Genomic DNA, 23,064 nt, shown 5'->3' with positions numbered 1-23,064 from the left:
TACGGTCCTCTCAATTGATGCAGAAAAAGCATTTGACAAAATACAACATCCTTTCCTGATTAAAACTCTTCAGAGTATAGGGATAGAGGGAACATTCCTCAAGTTCATAAAATCCATCTATGAAAAACCCACAGCGAGTACCATCCTCAATGGGGAAAAGCTGAGAGCCTTTCCCTTAAGATCAGGAACATGTCAAGGATGCCCACTCTCGCCACTATTGTTCAACATAGTACTAGAAGTCCTGGCAACAGCAAGCAGACAACAAAAAGAAAAGGTATTCAAATTGGCAAAGAAGAAGTTAAACTCTCTCTTTTCACAGACGACATGATACTTTATGTGGAAAACCCAAAAGACTCCACCCCCAAATTACTAGAACTCATATAGCAATTCAGTAATGTGGCAGGATACAAAATCAATGCACAGAAATCAGTTGCTTTCTTATACACTAACAACGCAACTGTAGAAAGAGAAATTAGAGAAACGATTCCATTTACAATAGCACCAAAAACCATAAGATACCTCGGAATAAACCTAACCAAAGAGGTAAAGGATCTGTACTCTAGGAACTACAGAACACTCATGAAAGAAATTGAAGAAGACACAAAAAGATGGAAAGATATTCCATGCTCATGGATCAGAAGAATAAACATTGTTAAAATGTCTATGCTACCCAGAGCAATCTATACCTTCAATGCCATCTCGATCAAAATTCCAATGACATTTTTCAAAGTGCTGGAACAAACAATCCTAAAATTTGTATGGAATCAGAAAAGACCCTGAATCGCCAAGGAAATGTTGAAAAAGAAAAACAAAGCTGGGGGCATCACGTTGCCCGATTTCAAGCTATATTACAAAGCTGTGATCACCAAGACAGCATGGTACTGGCACAAAAACAGACATATAGACCAATGGAACAGAATAGAGAACCCAGATATGGACCCTCAACTCTATGGTCAAATAATCTTTGACAAAGCAGGAAAAAACATGCAATGGAAAAAAGACAGTCTCTTCAATAAATGGTGCTGGGAAAATTGGACAGCCACATGCCGAAGAATGAAACTCGACCATTCTCTAACACCATTCACAAAGATAAACTCAAAGTGGATGAAAGACCTTGATGTGAAACAAAAGCAAAAATGAACTTTTGGGACTTCATCAAGATAAAAAGCTTCTGCACAGCAAAGGAAACAGTCAACAAAACAAAGAGGCAACCCACAGAATGGGAGAAGATATTTGCAAATGACTCTACAGATAAAGGGCTGGTATCCAAGATCTATAAAGAACTTCTCAAACTTAACACCCAAAAAACAAATAATCAAGTCAAAAAGTGGGCAGAAGATATGAAAAGACACTTCTGTGAAGAAGACATACAAATGGCTAACAGACACATGAAAAAACGTTCATCATCATTAGCCATCAGGGAAATTCAAATCAAAACCACATTGAAATACCACCTTACACCAGTTAGAATGGCAAAAATGGACAGGGAAAGAAACAACAAATGTTGGAGAGGTTGTGGAGAAAGGGGAACCCTCTTACACTGTTGGTGGGAATGCAAGTTGGTACAGCCACTTTGGAAAACAGTGTGGAGGTGCCTCAAAAAATTAAAAATAGAGCTACCCTATGACCCAGCAATTACACTCCTGGGTATTTACCCCAAAGACACAGATGTAGTGAAAAGAAGGGCCATATGCACCCCAATGTTCATAGCAGCAATGTCCGCAATAGCCAAACTGTGGAAAGAGCCCAGATGCCCTTCAATAGATGAATGGATTAAGAAGATGGGGTCCATATATACAATGGAATATTACTCAGCCATCAGAAAAGATGAATACCCAACTTTTACATCAACATGGATGGGACTGGAGGAGATTATGCTAAGTGAAAGAAGTCAAGCAGAGAAAGTCAATTATCATATGGTTTCACTTATTTGTGGAACATAAGGAATAACATGGAGGACACTAGGAGAAGGAAGGGAAAAATGGGGGGAGGAATTGGAGGGAGAGATGAGCCATGAGAGACTATGGACTCTGAGAAACAGGGTTTTAGAGGGGAGGGGGGAGGGGGGATTGGTTAGCCCAGTGATGGGTATTAAGGAGGGCACGTACTGCATGGGGCACTGGGTGTTACTCGAAAACAATGGATCGTGGATCACCACATCAAAAACTAATGATGTATTGTATGGTGACTAACATAATAAAATTTTTTTTAAAAATTACTTAAAAAAAAAAGACTACTGATATGAAGGCTGCTAGTTGAACATGACTAAGGATTTCATTTAGACAAATTTTTTATAGTTTTCTATAAAGAAATATTTAACACTACGTATATCTCTCTCCTCCTCACCTTCTCCCAATCTATCCCATTCCTCCTCTCCCAATCTCTATCAGAGCTCCAAATTTATTTGTAACTGGAGTTTGTATTTATTCATTTGAAAAAAAGTTTATTCTACCACTTCAGAAATTAAATTGGAAAACCATTTAACTATAAAACCTGTAAGATCTTTTTTAAAATCTAAAATTCTTTGATTCTACAAAAATTATGGTTTTATTTAATATTATTCTTTACCACCAGCCATGCTGATATGAAAACTGGCTTTACTGCTATTTGTTCTGTATCTCACCAAAGATGCTTTCATTGATGACTGTTCTTGTTCTTTGCTTTTATAAAGTCCTAGTTCTGAGTCTCTTTCTTCAACTATTTTATCATATTGGTGCTACAATAAACAGAGAAAATATTTTAGGTATATTAGAACACAAATAAATTATGTTTTAATAATACTGGTAATCCTTATGCATTTAATATTCACAGAAAATGTCAATAAATTCAGTGATATATATATTTGAGCTTTTTTCTGATTTTTCAAGTCATTTTTATTCAAATAACATAAACAATGAAACACAGAAAACAGTCTTGAAAATAATCAAATACAAGAACAAAAAATTCTTTTTAATTGAAAATGTTGAATTTCATAATTTAAAATATAGGCTAGAAACACCAAGACCTCTTAGAAAAGTTACTGATTCCAGATCTGGGGCAGGAAATACAAGATGAGTCTTGAACATTTTATCATAATAGAAAGCCAAAAAGCTGTCAGAGTTTATTAGGGTCAAGTCAAAAGGACTGGCTCACTAGTTTGAAGAGCCTCCCACTGGCCAAAAGAGGAACAATTTGAGCGTCAAGGATTAGACTGGATTGAGACATACCAAATATGTTTAAATCTATGAGTTCATAATATTTTTATGAATTTTGTTAATATTTATTATTAAAATACTTTTTAATCCTCATTGGTTACCTCATATATTAAATCCCACCAACAATTTTAAAGATGAATAGGTAGGTATAGCCCACCTCTTCTCTCCAGATATTGAAGGGAATAAAGCTGAATTCCATAACAGAATGATTACTTTTAAAACAACAAAAAATAAAACATACTCACAAACACAACAAACATTAATTCTTTCATCTATTTATACCACTGATAAAAATTTGTTTAGCCTAATATGTGTTAGACATACATAAAGGTATATTTATATCCTTTACCAGATACATATTCTGGGGATGTACTTAAATAGATATAAGGTGGAAAGTGCTGTAAGAGAGTACTAGGAAAATTCAGAAGAAAAAGGATTACTTCCATACATAATAGATGACAAGGAGAGATATTCTCAAGGAAGTGTCACCCAAACTCAGCTTTGTGTGGTTAAGACCTGAACTTAGAGAGACAGGAGATCAAGAGTATTCTAACTCTAATCAGTCATTATTGCATAATTTTCTGACAAATCAGAATGCTATCTTGATTTCACCATCTTTATGCGTAAGTATAGCTCTAATTAATAGTTCTCATCACACACACGTTACCTTATGTTTTTCCATAAGTGCTACCATTTCAGCTATTTTATGTTGACATCGTATATCAATTTCTTTCTGTAATTTTACAGCTTCATCAGCTATTACTTTTGCTTTCTCAACCTATCAAGTAAAGTATTTCTTAAAATTAATGCACAAACAAATTCAACTTAAACGCAAAGACCATATATACTACTTAAATAAAATGCAGAAATCAAACACCAGGAAATTAGGAAAGCCAAGTAAAAAATGCATTCTGTTTTGGTTTATTTTAGGGTGTTCTATCAAGTAAGATGATAGTATAACACTGTAATGACCACTTAATCTTCTCAAAATAAAAAATACATAAAAATACTTAGAAAACAAAGATACTTTTAAGCTTCTATAAAACTAACCGTCTCATATAAATTTATTAAATATTTTAAAAATCATAACAAGATTAAGAATTGCTTTTCTCTTAAAATGCTAATAAATAAATAGTTTTAATATAACAAATTTTCAAAATATTTAGTTTTTCCTACCTCTTCCAAAAGATTTTCTTCTGATATCTTTTTGTCCTTAATTTCTTTTTGATAGCTGTCAGTCATTTCTTTAAATTTCTGCTTGGTACCTTCTAGTTCTAATTCTAATTTACTGACCTTTGAGTAAAGAAAATAACATTAACATTAGTAAATGTTATGGATTACTTGAAAATATTCTGTATTCATTTTGTGGTTTTGTGAATCTTAAAACATTACTGATTCATTGAAATTATGGCTGGATCATTTTCCTTACATTTTTCATATGGTGAGATGTGATTTTTCACAAAACCCCTAAAATACATATTTAGTCCTGACAAGTAATATTTTAAAAGCAGCCATATTTTATTTTTAATGCATTTCTCAGCAATATTTAAATTATTTGGTCTCAGGTTTAGGTTTTATTACAGTGACTATTCCATTTGGATAGAATACCCATGTGATTCGAAGAAAAAGTGTATTCTTTTTTAAAGAACAGCTTTATTGAGGTGTAACGGATATACACAAAAAACTACACATAGTTAATGTACACAATTTGATGAGTTTAGACATATGCATACACCATGAAACCATCACCACAATTAATATACATAATGCATCCCCTCAAAAAGTTTCCTTCTAGCCCTTTGTTTTCTACCATAAAAACACTTTAACACGAGATCTATCCTCTTCCCAAATTTTAAGTTCACAATACAGTACTGTTGACTTTAGGTACCGTGCTGTACAGCAGACCTCTAAAACTAATTTATCTTACATAACTGGAAACCTTATACAAGTTGAAGAAGTCTCCATTTTCCCCTCCCCCTTACCCATTCTTTTTTTTTTTTTAATATATATTTTTTAAAGATTTTATTTATTTATTTGAGAGAGAGAATGAGACAGAGAGCATGACAGAGGGGAGGGTCAGAGGGAGAAGCAGACTCCCCGCTGAGCAGGGAGCCCGATGCGGGACTCGATCTCGGTACTCCAGGATCATGACCTGAGCCGAAGGCAGCCGCTTAACTGACTGAGCCACCCAGGCGCCCCCCCCTTACCCATTCTAATCTCCATTCTAATCTCTGCTTCTGTAAGTTTCACTCATACCTCATAAAAGTGGAATCATGAAGCATCTGTCCTTCTGTGATTGGCTTTTGTTGTTGAATTGGAAGTGATCTTTATATATTCTGGATACCAGATCATTACCAAATATATTATTGGCTAGTATTTTCTCCCATCTTGTGGGTTGCCTTTCACTCTCTTGATACTGTCCTTTGATACATTCAATGAAATTTCTACCAACATTCCAACTATCTTTTGTCAGAAATAGAGAAGCTGATCCTAAAATTTATATGGAATTACAAGGGACCCTGAGTAGCCAAAACAATTTTGAAAAAAAAAGGGTGTTGGAGGACACATAACCTCCAATTTATGATTTGTAATCATTTGTAATAAAATTTATGACAAATATACCATAATCAGAACTGTGATACTGACATAAGGTAAAATATAGATCAAGGCAATAGAATTGGGAATCCAGAAATAAAGCCATAAATGGTCAATTTATTTTCAATAAGAATAACAAGACAATTCAATTGGGAAAGAATACTCTAACAAATGTTGCTGAGACAACTGATATTCACATGTAAAGGAGTAAGTTGGACCCTTAACCTCATATCATATAAAAAAATTAACTCAAAATAGATTAAAGATCTAAATGTAATAGCTAAAATTATAAAACTCAGAAAAAAAATAGGAGTTAACATTCATGGATCTAGCAATGGATTCTATATATGACACTAAAAGCATAAGCAAATGAGGAAAACAAAGTAGATTTCATGAAAAAGCATAGTCTTGGAGAGATTTTCTATAAAGAATATCTTTAATTTCTATTGTTTTCATGTTTGTACAAAAATTTACTGAGTCATGTAGACATGACTCAAATATAGAAATTATTGAAAGAAAGAGAAACCTTAATTGCCACCCACCCTCTAGAATCACTTATTACCATACAGCTGAATTAGAATTGAGGAGTAGGGTACATATATGGGAGGGATAGGAATTGGGGAAGGGAGGCATAGGTAATTTAACAAAGAATCAGACTCTATTCTATACTCATGAGTCAACCATCAATTTTAAGACAGAGCATATTATCAATATTGATAAATACTTCTGGGTGCTTCTCTTCATTAGTGTTCCCCTTCTACCCCTCAAATGTAACAAATATTCTTTTTTTTTTTTTTTAAAGATTTTATTTATTTATTTGAGAGAGAGAGAATGAGAGACAGAGAGCACGAGAGGGAAGAGAGTCAGAGGGAGAAGCAGACCCCTTGCTGAGCAGAGAGCCCGATGCCGGACTCGATCCTGGGACTCCAGGCAGTCGTTTAACCAACTGAGCCACCCAGGCGCCCTGTAACAAATATTCTTAATATTCATTTTTCCCTTGCTCTTCTTTATAGCTCTACTGAATAATTATATATCAATATTTCAGAATTTGTTTTTGAACTTTATATAAATGTTTTCATTGTATGTTTATTTTTCTATCTTGCATTTTTCATTTGGCAGTTTATTTCAGATGAGTGTAAACATAGTTCTTAATTTTCAATGCTAAGCAGTGTTCCACTGTATGAATATACTGTGGTTTATTTATGTATTCAATTGTTCAGACACTGAATTGTATCAAACTTGGGGACAATATACACAATAATGCTATAAATGTTCTTGTATCTCCTGGTACAAATGTGTAATATTTCTTTGTAGTATATACCTAGAATTCAAATTGGTTATAGGGCAGGTCGCATGTTCAACTTTACAAGATAATGACGTTATTTGCCACAAAGTACACGTATCAATTTAAATTCCCAGCAACAGCGTGTTAGGAGTTTCGCCTGCTTCACAACCTCACCAACAGTTGATAGTAACAGTCAAAAGTGCTTTGACTGAAGTTTTGTCATTTGTATTTTCCTAAAAATTTTATGTTTAATTCTTCATGTTTTCTATTCTGTGAAATTTCTATTCAGGTTTTTCATTTATCTATCTGGTTGCTTCATCTTAATGATTTATAGAAATTCTTTATTAATTATAGATTCTAATACTTTGTTCATTATATATGTATAATAGATATTTCTCCCAATATTAGGTTTGTCTCTTTGCTTTCTAAATAAGCAAAAATTATTAATTATAGTATATGTGAATTTCTCAATATTTTCAAACATGATTGTATTTTTTACATTGCTTAGGAAATCTTTCTTGATCCCAGAGTCCTGGGATCCAGCCCCGCATCAGGGTCCCTGCTCAGAGGAGGGACCCCTCTCTGCCACTCCACCTGCTTGTGCTTTCCTGCTCTGTCAAATAAATACATAAAATCTTTTAAAAATAAAATAAAATAAAACCATCTGAGTTTAAAGTTTGCTTTTTAAGAGATTTTAAATTGTTGATTTAATCTCTGTAATAAGACAACCCAGAGATATTCTGTATTTTTCTCAAACAGTTTGAAGTCCTGCCTTTAACATTACATCCCTAAGGAATTCATTTTTATATGTAGCGTAGGGGTACAATTTCATATTTTGATATATGAAGAGTCAAATGTTCCAGCACTACATATCCATAATACTACCCTCGTATTATATAAAATTACCACTTATGCATGGATCTTTGCCTAGATTCTCTCTTCTGTTAAACTCATTTGATTACCTCTGTGCCAATACTATGCTCTTAATTACCTTTGCTTCACAATTAATCTTTATATCTGGTCAGGCACATTTACTCCACCTTGTTCCTCTTGAGAAATGCCTTAGTTATTCTTGGCCTACTGCTCTTACATTTAAATTTTAAAACCAATTTGTCAGGTTCTACAAAGATCCTTGGTGAAATTTTAATTGAAAATGTAGATCAATTTAGAAAAAAAAAAACAGCGTTTTCACATAAATCATCTATTTTTAAAATTGTATTTTCTTTTTCTTATGTAGGCTCCACATCCAGTGTGGAGCTCAGTGCAGGGCTTGAACCTACAACCCTGAGATCAAGACCTGAGCTGAGATCATGAGTCAGATGCCTAACCAACTAAGCCACCCAGGAGCCCCTAAATTATATTTTCTAATAGCTTGTTGCAAATTTGTAAAACTAGTAATGATTTCTCTGTAATGACCATATATCTAACAACATTATTAAACACATTTAATAACTGTATTAATTCATCTATAGATTCTTGTAGATTTGCTACATATACAACTCCCATCTAAAACCACAAGTTTTGGGGCACCTGGGTGACTTATTTGGTTGAGCGACTGCCTTCTGCTCAGGTCATGTTCCCAGAGTCCCTGGGATCCAGCCCCGCATGAGGGTCCCTGCTCAGAGGAGGGACACCTCTCTGCCGCTCCCCCTGCTTGTGCTTTCCTGCTCTGTCAAATAAATACATAAAATCTTTTAAAAATAAAAAATAAAACCATCTGAGTTTAAAGTTTGCTTTTTAAGAGATTTTAAATTGTTGATTCAATCTCTGTAATAAGACAACCCAGGCAAATTATTTTTTTTGAGATTGTTTTTTGGTTAATCTGCTTCAAGTTTTTCAAATATATTAGCATAATGATGTTCATAGTAAATGTATTAACTTTCAACTATGATTAAAAATACATGTTCCTTGAAAAAGAAAAGCTGAAGGCATCATAATTCCAGACTTCAAATTATATAACAAACAGTAATGATCAAAACAGTGTGGTACTAGCACAAAAGTAGACACATAGATCAACAGAACAAAATAGAAAGCCCAGAAATGAACCCACAACTATATGGTTAACTAATCTTCAACAAAGCAGGAAAGAATATCCAGTGGGGGGGGGGGGGAGAACAGTCTCTTCAACAAATAGTGTTGAGAAAACTGAAGAGCAACAAGTAAAAGAATGAAACTGGACCACTTTCTTATACCCTACACAAAAAATATATTCAAAATGAATGAAAGAACTAAATATGAGACCTGAAACCATAAAAATCCTAGAGGAGAACACACGCAGTAACCTCTTTGACATTGTCCACTGCAACTTCTTTCTAGATATGTCTCCTGAGACAAAGGAAAGAGAAGCAAAAATAAACTACTGGGACTTAATCAAAATAAAAAGCTTCTGTACAGTGAAGGAAATAATTGACAAAACTAAATGGCAACCTACCGAATAGGAGAAGATATTTTCAAAGGACATATCCAATAAAGGGTTAGTATCCAAAAATCTATAAAGAACTTATAAAACTCAACACCCCAAAAATAAATAATCCAGTTAAAAAATGGGCAGAAGACATGAATAGGCATTTTTCCCAAAGAAGACATACAGGTGGTCATTGGACACATGAAAAGATGTTCAACATCACTCATCATCAGAGAAATACAAATCAAAACTACAATGAGATATCACCTCATACCCCTCAGAATGGCTAAAATCAACAACATAACAAACAATAGGTATTGGCAAGAATGTGGAGAAAGGGGAGCCCTTGTGCACTGTTGGTGGGAATGCAAACTGGTGCGGCCACTCTGGAAAACAGTATAGAGGTTCCTCAAAAAGTTAAAAATAGAACTACCCTACGATCCAGCAATTGCACCATTAGGCATTTACCCAAAGAATACAAAAATACTAATTCAAAGGGATACATGCACCTCAACGTTTATAGAGGCATTATCTACAATAACCAAATTATGGAAATAGCACAAGTGTCCATCGACTGATGAATGGATAAAGAAGATACACACACACACACACACACACACACACACACACTGGAATATTAGCCATAAAAAAGAATGAAATCTTGCCATTTGCAATGGATGGAGCTACAGAGTATTATGCTAAACAAAACAAGTCAGTCAAAGAAAGACAAATACTCATATGTGGAATTTAAGAAACAAAACGAACTAGCAAAGGGAAAGAAAAGAGAAAGAAGCAAACCAAGAAACAGACCCTTAACTATACAGAACAAACTGATGGTTACCAGAGGGGAAATGGGTGAGGGGATGGGTTAAATAGGTGATGGGGATTGAAGAGTACACTTGTTGTGATGAGCACTGGGTGTTGTATGGAAGTGTTGAATCACTATATTGTACACCTGAAACTAATATTACACTGTATGTTAACTAACTGGAATTTAAATAAAAACTTAAAAAATATACATGTTGTATACTTCCAAGGAATATAGCAGAGTAGGAGGACGCCTAAACTCACCTCATCCCACAGATACAATTAGATACACCCACATCAGTGTAAATAACCTTGAAAAGGACCTGAAAGTGTCAGAACAGACTCTCCACAGCTAAATGTAGAGAAGAGGCCACATCAAAAGGGTATGAAGGGTTGAGACACAATTGGGAGCAAAAGGTACCTGCAGGACTATTCCTTGGAGGGATAAGCTCCATAGGCCAGGAAACATAATGGAAAGGGGAGGAGACCAGAACCTCTCCAAGCACACCAGGCACAGGGAACGTGTATGAAAATGAGAGGGGAATGATTTACGGAGTTCTCAGAATCAGCAGGGCTTAACACCTGGAACTTTAAAAATCAGCAGGCATGGCTCTGGGAGAACTGGGAAGGTGATAGGAAACTGAGTCCCCACCCTTAAAGAGACAGCATAACAGCCCCACGGAAATACAGCATAGAAGCAGCAGTTTGAAAAATGCCTAGACATGGGCAGGAGATTTATTTACTGATCTCAGAGTGTGTGCTAGAGGTGTAGGGATTATTAGGAGAATTCTCCAAGAACAAAAGAGCTGGCAGGCATCATTCTCCTCCCAGCCTAGACACACAGACACTTGTGGGAACCAGTGTGGCACCTAGACTCACAACTTAACTTTCTAGCAGCACACACTAGCCCCTCCTGCCAGGCCTCTGCTCTAGGTCCCCGGCCACAACAGAGCTGCACAAACCTTCCTAACACAGCACACTCCACCCCAGTGTTCTCCTGTGGACCTGCCCCTCCAATAAACCCTTGGCCAAAGCCCATCCAAAGTGGTGCCACAAGCCTAGCATGGTGTAAGCAGCCCCAACAGGGACCAGCACCACTCCAAAGTAACTCCTATCCTGGGGCGAGGGGAAGATAACCACACATGCAAGTCCATCTGCAGACCCAGCAGTGAGCTGGGGGCAGGCCCCCTGGTCTTACCATAGGCTGCACCCACCAATGAAAATTTCTGTGTGAATTTCTGTGTGAAAACACAGAGAAAGTACCCAGCAGTTCAGTGTTACCACATCTCTGGCAAAAGCCCAAGGTGGCTCCAGAATGACCCACTAACAACACAGGGAGCAAACTCTGCCCACAACTAACAAAGAAATCCATCACAGATGACTGGAATGAAGGCAAAAACAGCTCAGCCACAACTGTAGGGCATATGCAACACATGTAGGAGACACTCCTGAAGCACCAGGTTCTGGTGAACAGAGGACATTGCACTGCAAGGCACTACAGGACCTCTTTCTCATAAGGCCATTACTTTCAAGAGCAGGAAACGTAGTTGATTTTATATATATATATATATATATATAGAAACACCAAGAGTTAGACATTATGAGGAGACAGAGAAATATGTCCCAAATGAAAGAATAGGATGAAATCACAGCAAAAGAGTTAAACAAAACAGAGATAAGTAATATGCCTGATAGAGAATTTAAAGTAACGGTCATAAAGATACTCATTGGACTTTAGAAAAGATTGGAGGACCTCAGTGAGACCCTTAATAAAGAGACAAAAAACATAATAAACAACCAATTGGAGATGAAGAATTCAATAACTGAAATTAAAAATACACTATATTAAATAAATTGTGGACTGAAGGAAGCAGAAGAATGGATCAGCAACCTGGAGGACAGAGTAATGAAAGTAATCAGGCTGCACAGGAGAGAGAAAAAATAATAACAAAAAATGAAAATACAGTAAGGGAACTGGGCAACACCAACAAGCACAATAACATTCATATTATAGGGATCCCAGAAGGAGAAGAGAGAGAAAAGGAGGAAGAAATTTTATTTGATGAAATAAAAGCTTTGAAAACTCCCCAAATCTGGGGAAGGAAAAAGAAATCCAGATCCAGGAGGTAGAGAGAGTCCCCAACAAAATCAACCCACGGAGGTCCATAGAAAGACACATAATAATTAAAATGGCAAAAAGTAGTGATAAAGAGAGAATTTTAAAAGCAGCAAGAGAAAATAGTTATATACAAAGAAAATCCTGTAAGGACTTTTTCAGCAGAAACTTTGCTCGTCATTTTTCAGCAGAAACTTAGCAGGTCAGAAGGGAGTGGTATGATTCATTCAAAGTGCTGAAAGAAAAAATCTGCAATGAAGAATACTCTATCCAGCAAGGCTATCATTCAGAATAGAAGGAAAGATAAGGAGTTTCCCAGACAGACAAAAGTTAAAGGAATTTATGATCACTAAACCAGCCCCACAAGAAATGTTAAAGGGCACTCTTGGAGTGGGAAAAAAAAAAAAAAGACCATAAGCAGGAGTTAAAAAAGGAGGAAGCACAAAAGCAATAAAATTAAGTACATCTACAAAAATCAGTCAAGGGATTCTCAAAAAAAAAAAAAAAACAATGTAAAGTATGACACCATATACCTAAAACATGGCAGGGGATAAAGAATGGGTTCAAACTTAAGTTAATAGAGACTGTTATATGCAAAAGATGTTATATACAAACCCAATGCTGACCACAAATCAAAAACTAGTGATATGCAAAAAATAAAAAGGAATTCAAGTATATCACTGAAAAAAAGGCAGCAAACAGTGAGAAAAGAGAGCAAGAGAATAAAGAAAAAGAACTATAAAAACAGCCATAAAACAGTAACAAAATGGCTATTAGTACAAAGCTATCAATAACTATTTGGAATGTAAATGGACTAACAGCTCCAATCAAAGGACACAGGATGATAGGTGGATAAAAAAGCAAGACCAATCTATATGTTGCCTATAAGAGACTCATTTCAGACCTACAGACACATGCAGATTGAAAGTGAAGGGATGGAAAAAATTTATCATGCAAATGGAAGTGGAAAGAAAACCAGGGTAGTAATACTTATATTGGAGAAAATATACTTTAAAACAAAGACTGTAACAAGAGACAAAGAAAGACATTATACAACCATAAAGGGAACAATCCAATAAGAAGATACACCAACTGTAAATATTTATGCACCCAAGATGGGAGCACCCAAATACATAAGCAGCTAACATAAAGGAAGTAATCAACAGTAATTCAATAACAGTAGAGGACCTGAACACCCCACTTATATCAATGGACTGACCACCAAAACAAAAAATCAAAAAGGAAACAGTGGCTTTGAGTGACACATTGGACCACATGAATCTAACATATATTTAGAACATTCTATCCTAAAACAGCAGCATATACAATCTTTTCAACAGCACATGGAACATTCTCCAGAATATATTACATATTAGGCCACAAAATAAGTCTCAATAAATTAAAAAAGACTGAAGTCATTCCATGAATCTTTTCTGACCATGACACTATAAAACTAGAAATCAACCACAAGAAAAAAATTTGGAAAAAACACAAATACATGAAAATTAAATAGCATAACACTAAACAGTGAATGGGTCAACCAAGAAATCAAAGAGGAAATCCAAAACTACATGGAGACAAATGAAAATTAAAACACAACAGTCCAAAATCTTTAAGATGCAGCAAAAGCTGCTCTGAGAGGAAAGTTCATAGCAATATAAGGCCTGCATGGAGATGCAAACAAATTCTCAAATAAAAAACCAACCTTACACTAAAAGAAGCTAGAAAAAGATGGGGAAAAAAAAAACCAAAACCAAAAGAAGGAAAAAAAATAATAAAGATTAAAGCACAAGTAAGCAAAAGAGAAACTAAATTAACAATAGAACAGATCAATGAAACCAGGAGCTGGCTCTTTGAAAAGATCAACAAAATTGATAAACCTTTAGCCAGACTCATAAAAGAGAGAGGACTCAAACAAAATCAGAAATGAAAAAGGAAAAATAGCAACTGACAACACAAAAACACAATTACAAGAGAATATAATGAAAAAATTACATGCCAACAAATTGGACAACCTAGACGCAGATAAATTGCGAGAAAAATACAATCTTTCAAAACTGAATCAGAAGGAAATAGAAAAGTTGAACATACTGAATTCTAGCAATGAAATTGAATCAGTAATCAAAAAACTCCCAACAAATCAAAAGTCCAGAACTAGATGGCTTCACAGGCAAATTCTGCCAAACATTTAAAGGCTAGTTAGTACCTATTCTTCTCAAACTATTCCAAAAAATAGAAAAGGAAGGAAAATTTCTAAATTCATTCTATGAAGCTAGCATTACCCTGATATCAAAAGCAGATAAAGACACCACAAAAAAAAAGAGAACTATAGGCCAGTATCTCTGATGAACATAGATGCAAAAATCCTCAATAAAATACCTGCAAACCAAATCCAATCATACATTTTAAAAAAATCATTCACTATGATCAAGTGGGATTTATTCCAGGGTTGCAAGAGTGGTTCAATATTCACAAATCAATCAACATGATACATCACATCCATAAAAGAAAGGATAAGAAACATATGATCATTTCAACAGATGAAGAAAAAGCATTTGACAAAGTATATCCATTCATAATAAAAACCCTTAATAAAGTGACTTTAGAGGGAACATACCTCAATATCATAAAGACCATATATGAAAACCCACAGCTAACATCATCATCAATGGGGAAAAATTGAGAGCTTTTCCCCTAAGGTCAGGAACAAGACAAGGGTGTCCACTCTTACCACTTTTATTCAACATAGTAATGGCACAACATTCAGACAACAAAAATAAATAAAAGGCATCCAAATCAGTAAGGAAAGAAGAAGTAAAATTTTTACTATTTGCAGATGACATGACACCGTATATAGAAAACCCTAAAGACCACCAAAAAACTGCTAGAACTGATAAATTCAGTAAATTCACAGGATACAAAATCAATGTACAGAAATCTGTTGTGTTGCATTTCTACACACCAATAATGAAGCAGCAGAAAACAATCCCATTTACAATTGCATCAGAAATAATAAGATACCTAGGAATAAACCTAACTTAAGAGGTAAAAGACCTGTACTCTGAAAACTATAAAACATTGATGAGGGGCGCCTAGGTGGCTCAGATGGTTAAGTGTCTGCCTTCAGCTCAGGTCATGATCCTGGGGTCCTGGGATCGAGCCCCACATCGGGCTCTCTGCTTCACGGGAAGCCTGCTTCTCCCTCTCCCTCTGCCTGTCCCCATGCTCATGCTCCCTCATTCTGTATCTCTGTCTCAAATGAATAAATAAAATCTTTAAAAAAAATTGATGAAAGAGATTGAAGACAACACAGAGAAATGGAAAAACATTCCATTCTCATGGATTGGAAGAACAAATAGTGTTAAAATATCTATACTACACAAAGCAATCTATACATTAATGCAATCCCTATCAACATACCAACAGCATTTTTCACAGAACTAAAAAAAAACCATCCTAAAATTTGTATGGAACCAGAAAAGACCCCAAATAACAAAAGCAATCTTGAAAAAGAAAAGCAAAGCTGAAGGCATCACAATTCCAGACTTCAAGTTGTATTACAAAGCTGTAGTGATCAAAACAGTATGGTACTGGCAAAAAAAACTGACATACAGATCAATGGAACTGAATAGAAAATCCAGAAATAAACCCACAATTACGTGGTCAATTAATCTTCAACGAAGCAGGAAAGAATATCCAGTGGGAAACAGTCTCTTCAACAAATGGTGTTGAGAAAACTGAACAGCAACATGCAAAAGAATGAAACTGGACCACTTTCTTACACCATACACAAAAATATATTCAAAATGAATGAAAGACCTAAATGTAAGACCTGAAACCATAAAAATCCTCGAAAAGAGAAAGGCAGTAATTGCTCTGACATCAGCTGTAGCAACTTTTTTCTAGAAAGGTCCCCTGAAGCAAGAAACAAAAGCAAAAATAAACTATTGGAACTACATCAAAATAAAAAGCTTCTGCACAGTGAAGGAAACAACCAACAAAACTAAAAAGCAACCTACAGAATGGGAGAAGATATTTCCAAATGACATATCCAATGAAGGGTTAGTATCCAAAATATATAAAGAACTTATAACACTCACCCAAAAAACAAATAATTCAATTGAAAAATGGGCAAAAGAAATGAACAGACATTTCTCCAAAGAAGATGTACAAATGGTCAACAGACACATGAAAAGATGCTTATCATCACTTACCATCAGGGAAATACAAATCAAAACCACAATGAGTTATCACCTCACGCCTGTCAGAATAGCTAAAATCAAACACAAGAAACGTGCTGGTGAGGATGTGGAAGAAAGGAACCCTCTTGTACTGTTGGTGGGAATGTAAACTGGTGCGGCCATTCTGGAAAACAGTATGGAGGTTCCTAAAAAAGTTAAAAATAGAACTACCCTATGCTCCAGCAATTGCACTCCTGGGTATTTACCCAAACAATACAAAAACACTAATTTGAAGGGATACATGCACCTCTATGCTTAATGCAGCATTATTTACAATAGGCAAACTATGGAAGCAGCCCAAATGTCCACCCATAGATGAATGGATAAATATGTAATATATACATAATATATATGACATATACATATATAATATATAACATTATATACACACACAATGGAATATACTCAACCATACAAAAGAACAAAATCTTGCCATCTGCAATTGACATGCTAAGGAAGGGGTACAATGCTAAGCAAAATAAGTCTGTCAGAGAAAGATAAATACCTTATGATTTCACTCATATGTGGAATTTAAGAAACAAAACAAATGAGAGCAAAGAGAAAAAAGAGACAGAGAAACCAAGAAACAGACCCTTAACTATAGAGAACAAACTGATGGTTACCAGAGGGAAGGTGGGCAGGGTGGATGAGTTAAATAAGTGATAGGGATTAAGGAGTGCACTTGAGATGAGCACCAGACGTTGTATGGAATTGTTTAATCATTATATTATACACCTGATATTAATATTACACTGAACGTTAACTGGAATTAAAATAAAAACTTAAAAAAAAATAAATAAGAGAAGGCACAAATAACCAACACCAAGATTGAAAAGAGAACATAACTATAGATGCTGCAGACAATTTTATAGAAAATGTAGACGAACTGGGCAAAATCCAGAAAAATATTATTTACCAAAATTGAAGAAATAACAAAATAACACTACAACTATTGATGAAATTGTATGATAAATTGCAAACCTTTTCACAAAGAGAACTCTAGGCCCTGGAGGCTTCATCAACGAGTTCAACTTTATCCAGATATAATGTATGTGCAATAAAATGCAGAATTATTTTTAGTGTAACAATTTGGCAAGCTTTGACAAATGTCTTTACAGCCATGTAATGATAACATAAATCAAAATATAGATCATTTCCATCATCCCAGAAAGTACCCTTATGCCCATTTGCAGTCTAAAATCCACTTCCCAGAAGCAACAAATGTTCTGCTGTCTCTATAAATTGGCTTGGTCTATTCTAAAACTTCACTTAAATGGAATCATGCCAAATATATTCTCTTGTTATAGAGATTATATTGCTATGTTCTGAGATTCACCCATGTTTCTGTAGGTCTTTTTTAGTGCTGAGTAATATTCAATTGCATGAATATAACAAATTTGTTTATCTAGTCTCCTGTTAATGGACATCTGAATTATTTCTAGTTTTTTATAAATAAAGCTGCTATGAACATTCTTGTGCAATACTTTTAGTAAACATGTTTTAATTTCTCTTATGTAAATATCTGAAAATAATTGCTGAATCATGTATGCTTAGTTTTACAAGAAATAACCAAAGCATTTTCAAAGTGATTGTACTATTTTACACTCCTAATAACAATGTTTGAAAGTCCTGGTTAACCAATATCCTCCTCACTAACATTTGTTGTTGACAGTCTTTTTAACTTCAGCCATTCTTGTGGGCAGTGCTCAGCTTCATGGGCATAAGAACTGTGTAATGATACAACACCCTGAACTTAGTTTCCTGCTGTGTTGTAGTCATCCTGAAATTTTTAATGATTTTTGATTAATGATTCTGTAGTCATCCTGAAATTTTTAATGAAAGGTGCCCCACCTTTTCATTTTGCACTGAGCCCTACAAATATGCAGCTGGTTCTGCATGTAGTTATATCTCATTGTGGTTCTATTTTTCATTTCTTAGAACTATAGTGTTGAACATTTTTTTCATGAGCTGATTAGTCATTTGTACATTTCCTTTGTGAAGTGTCTATTCTTTTGCCAACATTTTTATTTTTTATTGTGGTAAAACACCTATAACATAAAATTTACCATCTTAACTTTTAACTGTACAGTTAGTTTATATTATTGTGCAACCAATCTCCAGAACTATTTTCATCTTATAAAACTGGAGCTCAGTTCTCATTAAACAACTCCACTTTTTCCCTCCCCACAGCCTTTGGCAACCACCATTCTCTGGCCTATGAATTTGACTACTCTTAGGTACCTCATATCAGTAGAATAATACACCATTTGTCCTTTTGTCCTCAAAGTTTATCCACACTGTAGCATCTATCAGAATTTCCTTCTTTCTTAAGGCTGAGTAATATTCCACTGTGTGTGAGTGTGTGTGTGTGTATACACACATTTTGTTTGTCCATTAAATATGGACAATAAATCAATAAATGTTGGGTTGCTTTTATCTTTTGGCTATCATGAAAATGCTGCTTATGAACATGGGTGGACACATATCTCTTTGAGACCCTGCTTTTAATTCTTTTAGGCATATACCCAGAAGTGGAATTACTGGATCATACGGTTAATTCTCTTTTTAATTTTTTGAGTAACCACCAGACTGCTTTCCATGGTGATGGCACCATTTGACATTCTCCCCAGCAATGTATAAGAATTCAAAATGATCTACAACTTCACCAATACTTTTATAGTACCTATTCATCAATATGTCATTTGTCAAATAAATGTTTTTGTCGGTATTTGCAACTTCTTTGTATCTTGACTATTTTTTTTTAAGATTTTATTTATTTATTTGATAGAGACAGAGATAGTGAGAGCAGGAACACAAGCAGTGGGAGTGGGAGAGGGAAAAGCAGGCTTCCCGCCTAGCAGAGAGCCCGATGCGGGACTCGATCCCAGGACCCTGGGATCATGACCTGAGCCAAAGGCAGACGCTTAATGACTGAGCCACCCAGGCGCCCATGTATCTTGGCTATTTTCTTAAGACACCTTTTGAAATGTAGATCTTTCAGATTTTGATGAAGTCTAATTTATCATAATTTTATGAATATTGCTTTCTGTGCCCTAAGAAATCTTTGCTGACCTCCAAGCCATGAAGATATTCTACTATATCTTCCTCTAGAGGCTTTAGAGTTCAATATTTTTAGGTCTATAGCCCATTTAAAATTAACTTTTGTTTGTGGTTTGAGTTAGGAGGGTTTTTTCTCCATATGGATATTCAGTTACTCTAAAACATTTGTTGAAAAAACTTTCATTTCTCCCATTGTATTTTTTTTGTCACCTCTGTTGAAAAATCAATGGACTATACATCAACTAGTCTATTTCTAAACTTTCCATTCGATTCCACTGATCTCTTTGTCTATCTTAAATATAATAATATACTACCGTGATTACTGTAGCTTTACAGTAAATCCTCAAATCAGGCAGCCTAAATCCTCTGACTTCATTCTTTTTTTTCCAAAATTGTTGGGTCCTTTGCATTTTTATTAGCAGCTTGTTAAGGTCTATTTAAAAAAAAAAAAAGATTTGCTGGACTTGTGATGGGGATTGACTGACTCTCTAGATCAATTTGGGAAAATTTGACATCTTAAAGAAATCAAGGCATCTAATCAATGAACATGAATATGTATATTTACTTAGGTCTTCTTTGTCTCAGCAATGTTAGTACTTCTTAGTGTATGAATCTTCATATATTTTGTTAAACTTGTCTCTTTATATGGATTTTGATACTACTGTGATATTGTTTTTCAGTTAGTAACTGTCAATAGACAGAAATACAATTGATTTTTGGTAATCAACTCTGTATCCAGTGACTTTGCCAAGTTCACTTACTAGTACACTAGCAACTTGGTAGAAACGTTAGAATTTTTAATATAGACAAATATATCACTTAAGAAGAGACAGTTTAGGGGCACCTGGGTGGCTCAGTCAGTTAAGCATCTGCCTTCGGCTCAGGTCATGATCTTGGGGTCCTGGGATCAACCCCTGTATCAGGTTCCCTACTCAGTGGGAAGTCTGCTTCTCTCTCTCCCTCTGCCCCTCCCCCTACTTGTGCACTTTCTCTCTCTCTCTCTCTCAAATAAAATAAAAATCTAAAAAAAAGAGATAGTTTAACTTATTCTTTTCTAATCTACATATCTTTTTCATAGCATCTTTTTCTGTTCTGCTTCTCTTTTGGCTTTATCAAAATTTTTTAGTATTCCACTTTTTGGTTTTTGGCTCAGAGGAGATGAAGGTGCAACTGTCTTAGGTCGTCCCAAATCCAGGTTCATCTGACACAGCTGCCTCCACCATGCTGCCTAAGTTCAACCCCAGTGAGATCAAAGTTGTATACCTGAAGGGCACCACTGGGGAAGTTGGTGCCACATCTGCCCCAGCCCTGAAGATCAGCCCCCATGTCTGTCTCCAAAAAACGTTGGTGATGATATTGCCAAGGAAACCAGTGAATGAAAGGATCTGAGGATTACAGTGAAACGGATCATTCAGAACAGAAAGCCCAGATTGAAGTGGTACCTTCTGCCTCTGCCCTGATTATCAAAGCCCTCAAGGAACCGCCAAGAGACAAAAAGCAGAAAAACATTAAGCACAGTGGAAATACCACTTCTGATGAGATTGTCAACAAAGCCCAACAGATGCAGCACCAATCTTTAGCTAGAGGACTCTCTGGAACGATTAAAGAGATCCTGGGGACTGCCCAATCTGTGAGCTTATATGTTGATGGCCACCACCCTCATGATATCATAGATGACAACAATAGTGTGCAACAGAATGCCCAACTAAGTTAAGAATTACAAAGGAAAATATTTCAATAAAGGATCATTTGACAACCAATGAAAAAAAATTATTTAGTATTCCATTTCAGTTCCTCTATTGGCTTTTCACTATGTTTCTTTGCATTATTTTATAGTGGCTGCTCTAGGGAGAGTAATATGTATCACTAACTTACCATAGTCTACTTAAGACTTAATAGAGTACTATTTCACATATAATGTAAAAATCTTACAACAAAATAGTCGTATTATCCTCCTGCCCTTTGCGCCATGGTTATCATATATCTTTTTTTTTATTAACATATAATGTATTATTTGTTTCAGGGGTACATGTCTGTGATTCATCAGTCTTACACAATTCACAGTGCTCACCATAGCACATACCCTCCCCAAAGTCCATCACCAACCACCCCATCCCTCCCACTCAACTCCACTCCAGCAACCGTCAGTTTGTTTCCTGAGATTAAGAGTCTCTTATGATTTGTCTCCCTCTCTGGTTTCATCTTGTTTCATTTTACCCTCCCTTCCCCTATGCACTCTATATGGCACTTCTTAAAGAAGCCATATATACACTTTAAAAATTAAGAAAAATATATATAGCCTTTTATATTTATCTACATAATTGTTTCTAGTTTTCTCATTCCATCCATTGATTTAAGTTTTCATCTGATGTCATTTTCCCTCAGATGGAAAAAAATTCCTTTAGCATGTCTTTAACACATTTAGTACAACTCTCAGTGTCCTTATTTTTGCTGCATACAGAATTGTGGCTTGATAGTTTCTTTCTGGCACCATTTTACATGTGTCATTCCTTTGTTATCTGGCCTTCACTGTCCTGATTCAAGGTCAGCCCTTATTTGTATCATTGTTTCCCCTTTCTCTGGCTGCTTTAAAAGTTTCTCTTTATTTGGGTTTATCATTTTCTGTTTATCTTGCTCTGGATTTGCTAAAAGCCACAGATCTGCAAGTTTCTGCTTTTTATTAAATGTGGGAAAGTTTTAAGAAATCTTTCAAATAACTTTCTTTTGCCCTATTCTCTTTCTCCCCTCTTCTTAGGGTCTCCAGTTACACATTTAAAACCACTTGATATTGTTCCACGGGTGCCTGAGGAACCCTTCCTTTTTTTTTTTAATCTTTGTTCTATGTTTCTCTGACTAATCATTTCTATTGATCCACCTTCAAGTTCACTGTCACTCTTTTCATCCATCTTCAATCTACTACAAGGACCTTTGAAGTTTGAAGTTTAAAATATTTTACTTTTCAATGGTACAATTTCCATTTGATGCTTTTTTAAAGTTTCCATTTCTTCACTGAGATTCTCCATTTATTCATTATAATCATACTCTCCATCTTTGAATATACTTATAAAAACTATATAAATGAACTTACCTCCTAATTCCAACATCTGGGTCATCTTAGAGTAATTTCCTATTGACTTATTTTTGTACTAATGGTTATCTGTGTCATCTTCATTTTAGGGCTACTACAAGTAATGCTGCTATGAATATTGTGTATATTTCTCTTGATTCTACCTATAGGAGGCTGAATTACAGGATATATGCTATCAATTATCTTTCTATAGGATTCCAGCAGTTTGAGAATTCTTTTCATTTTTAACACAATGTTTATATATTTTTAATCTCAAATAGTATTAAAAGGAAGG

At 35.1% G+C, this 23,064-nt stretch overlaps 1 protein-coding gene across 2 annotated transcripts in view; it reads right to left on the bottom strand.

Annotated features, from left to right (window-relative positions):
• The window catches only part of SYCP1 (synaptonemal complex protein 1), a 143,848-nt gene that overhangs the window by 34,330 nt on the left and 86,454 nt on the right, over positions 1–23,064 (bottom strand). For both annotated transcript variants that reach the window (XM_021690082.1, XM_021690083.1), the window contains exons 23-25: positions 4,371–4,487; positions 3,862–3,972; positions 2,624–2,716 (exon numbers count right to left, since the gene is read on the bottom strand). In XM_021690082.1, coding sequence (XP_021545757.1) covers positions 2,624–2,716; positions 3,862–3,972; positions 4,371–4,487 — 321 coding nt within the window. The remainder of the gene's footprint in view (positions 1–2,623; positions 2,717–3,861; positions 3,973–4,370; positions 4,488–23,064) is intronic.

The sequence above is a fragment of the Neomonachus schauinslandi genome, chromosome 4, assembly GCF_002201575.2.
Source record: "Neomonachus schauinslandi chromosome 4, ASM220157v2, whole genome shotgun sequence".
Classification (NCBI taxonomy): domain Eukaryota; kingdom Metazoa; phylum Chordata; class Mammalia; order Carnivora; family Phocidae; genus Neomonachus; species Neomonachus schauinslandi.
This window is presented reverse-complemented; position numbering and strand designations above follow the sequence as displayed.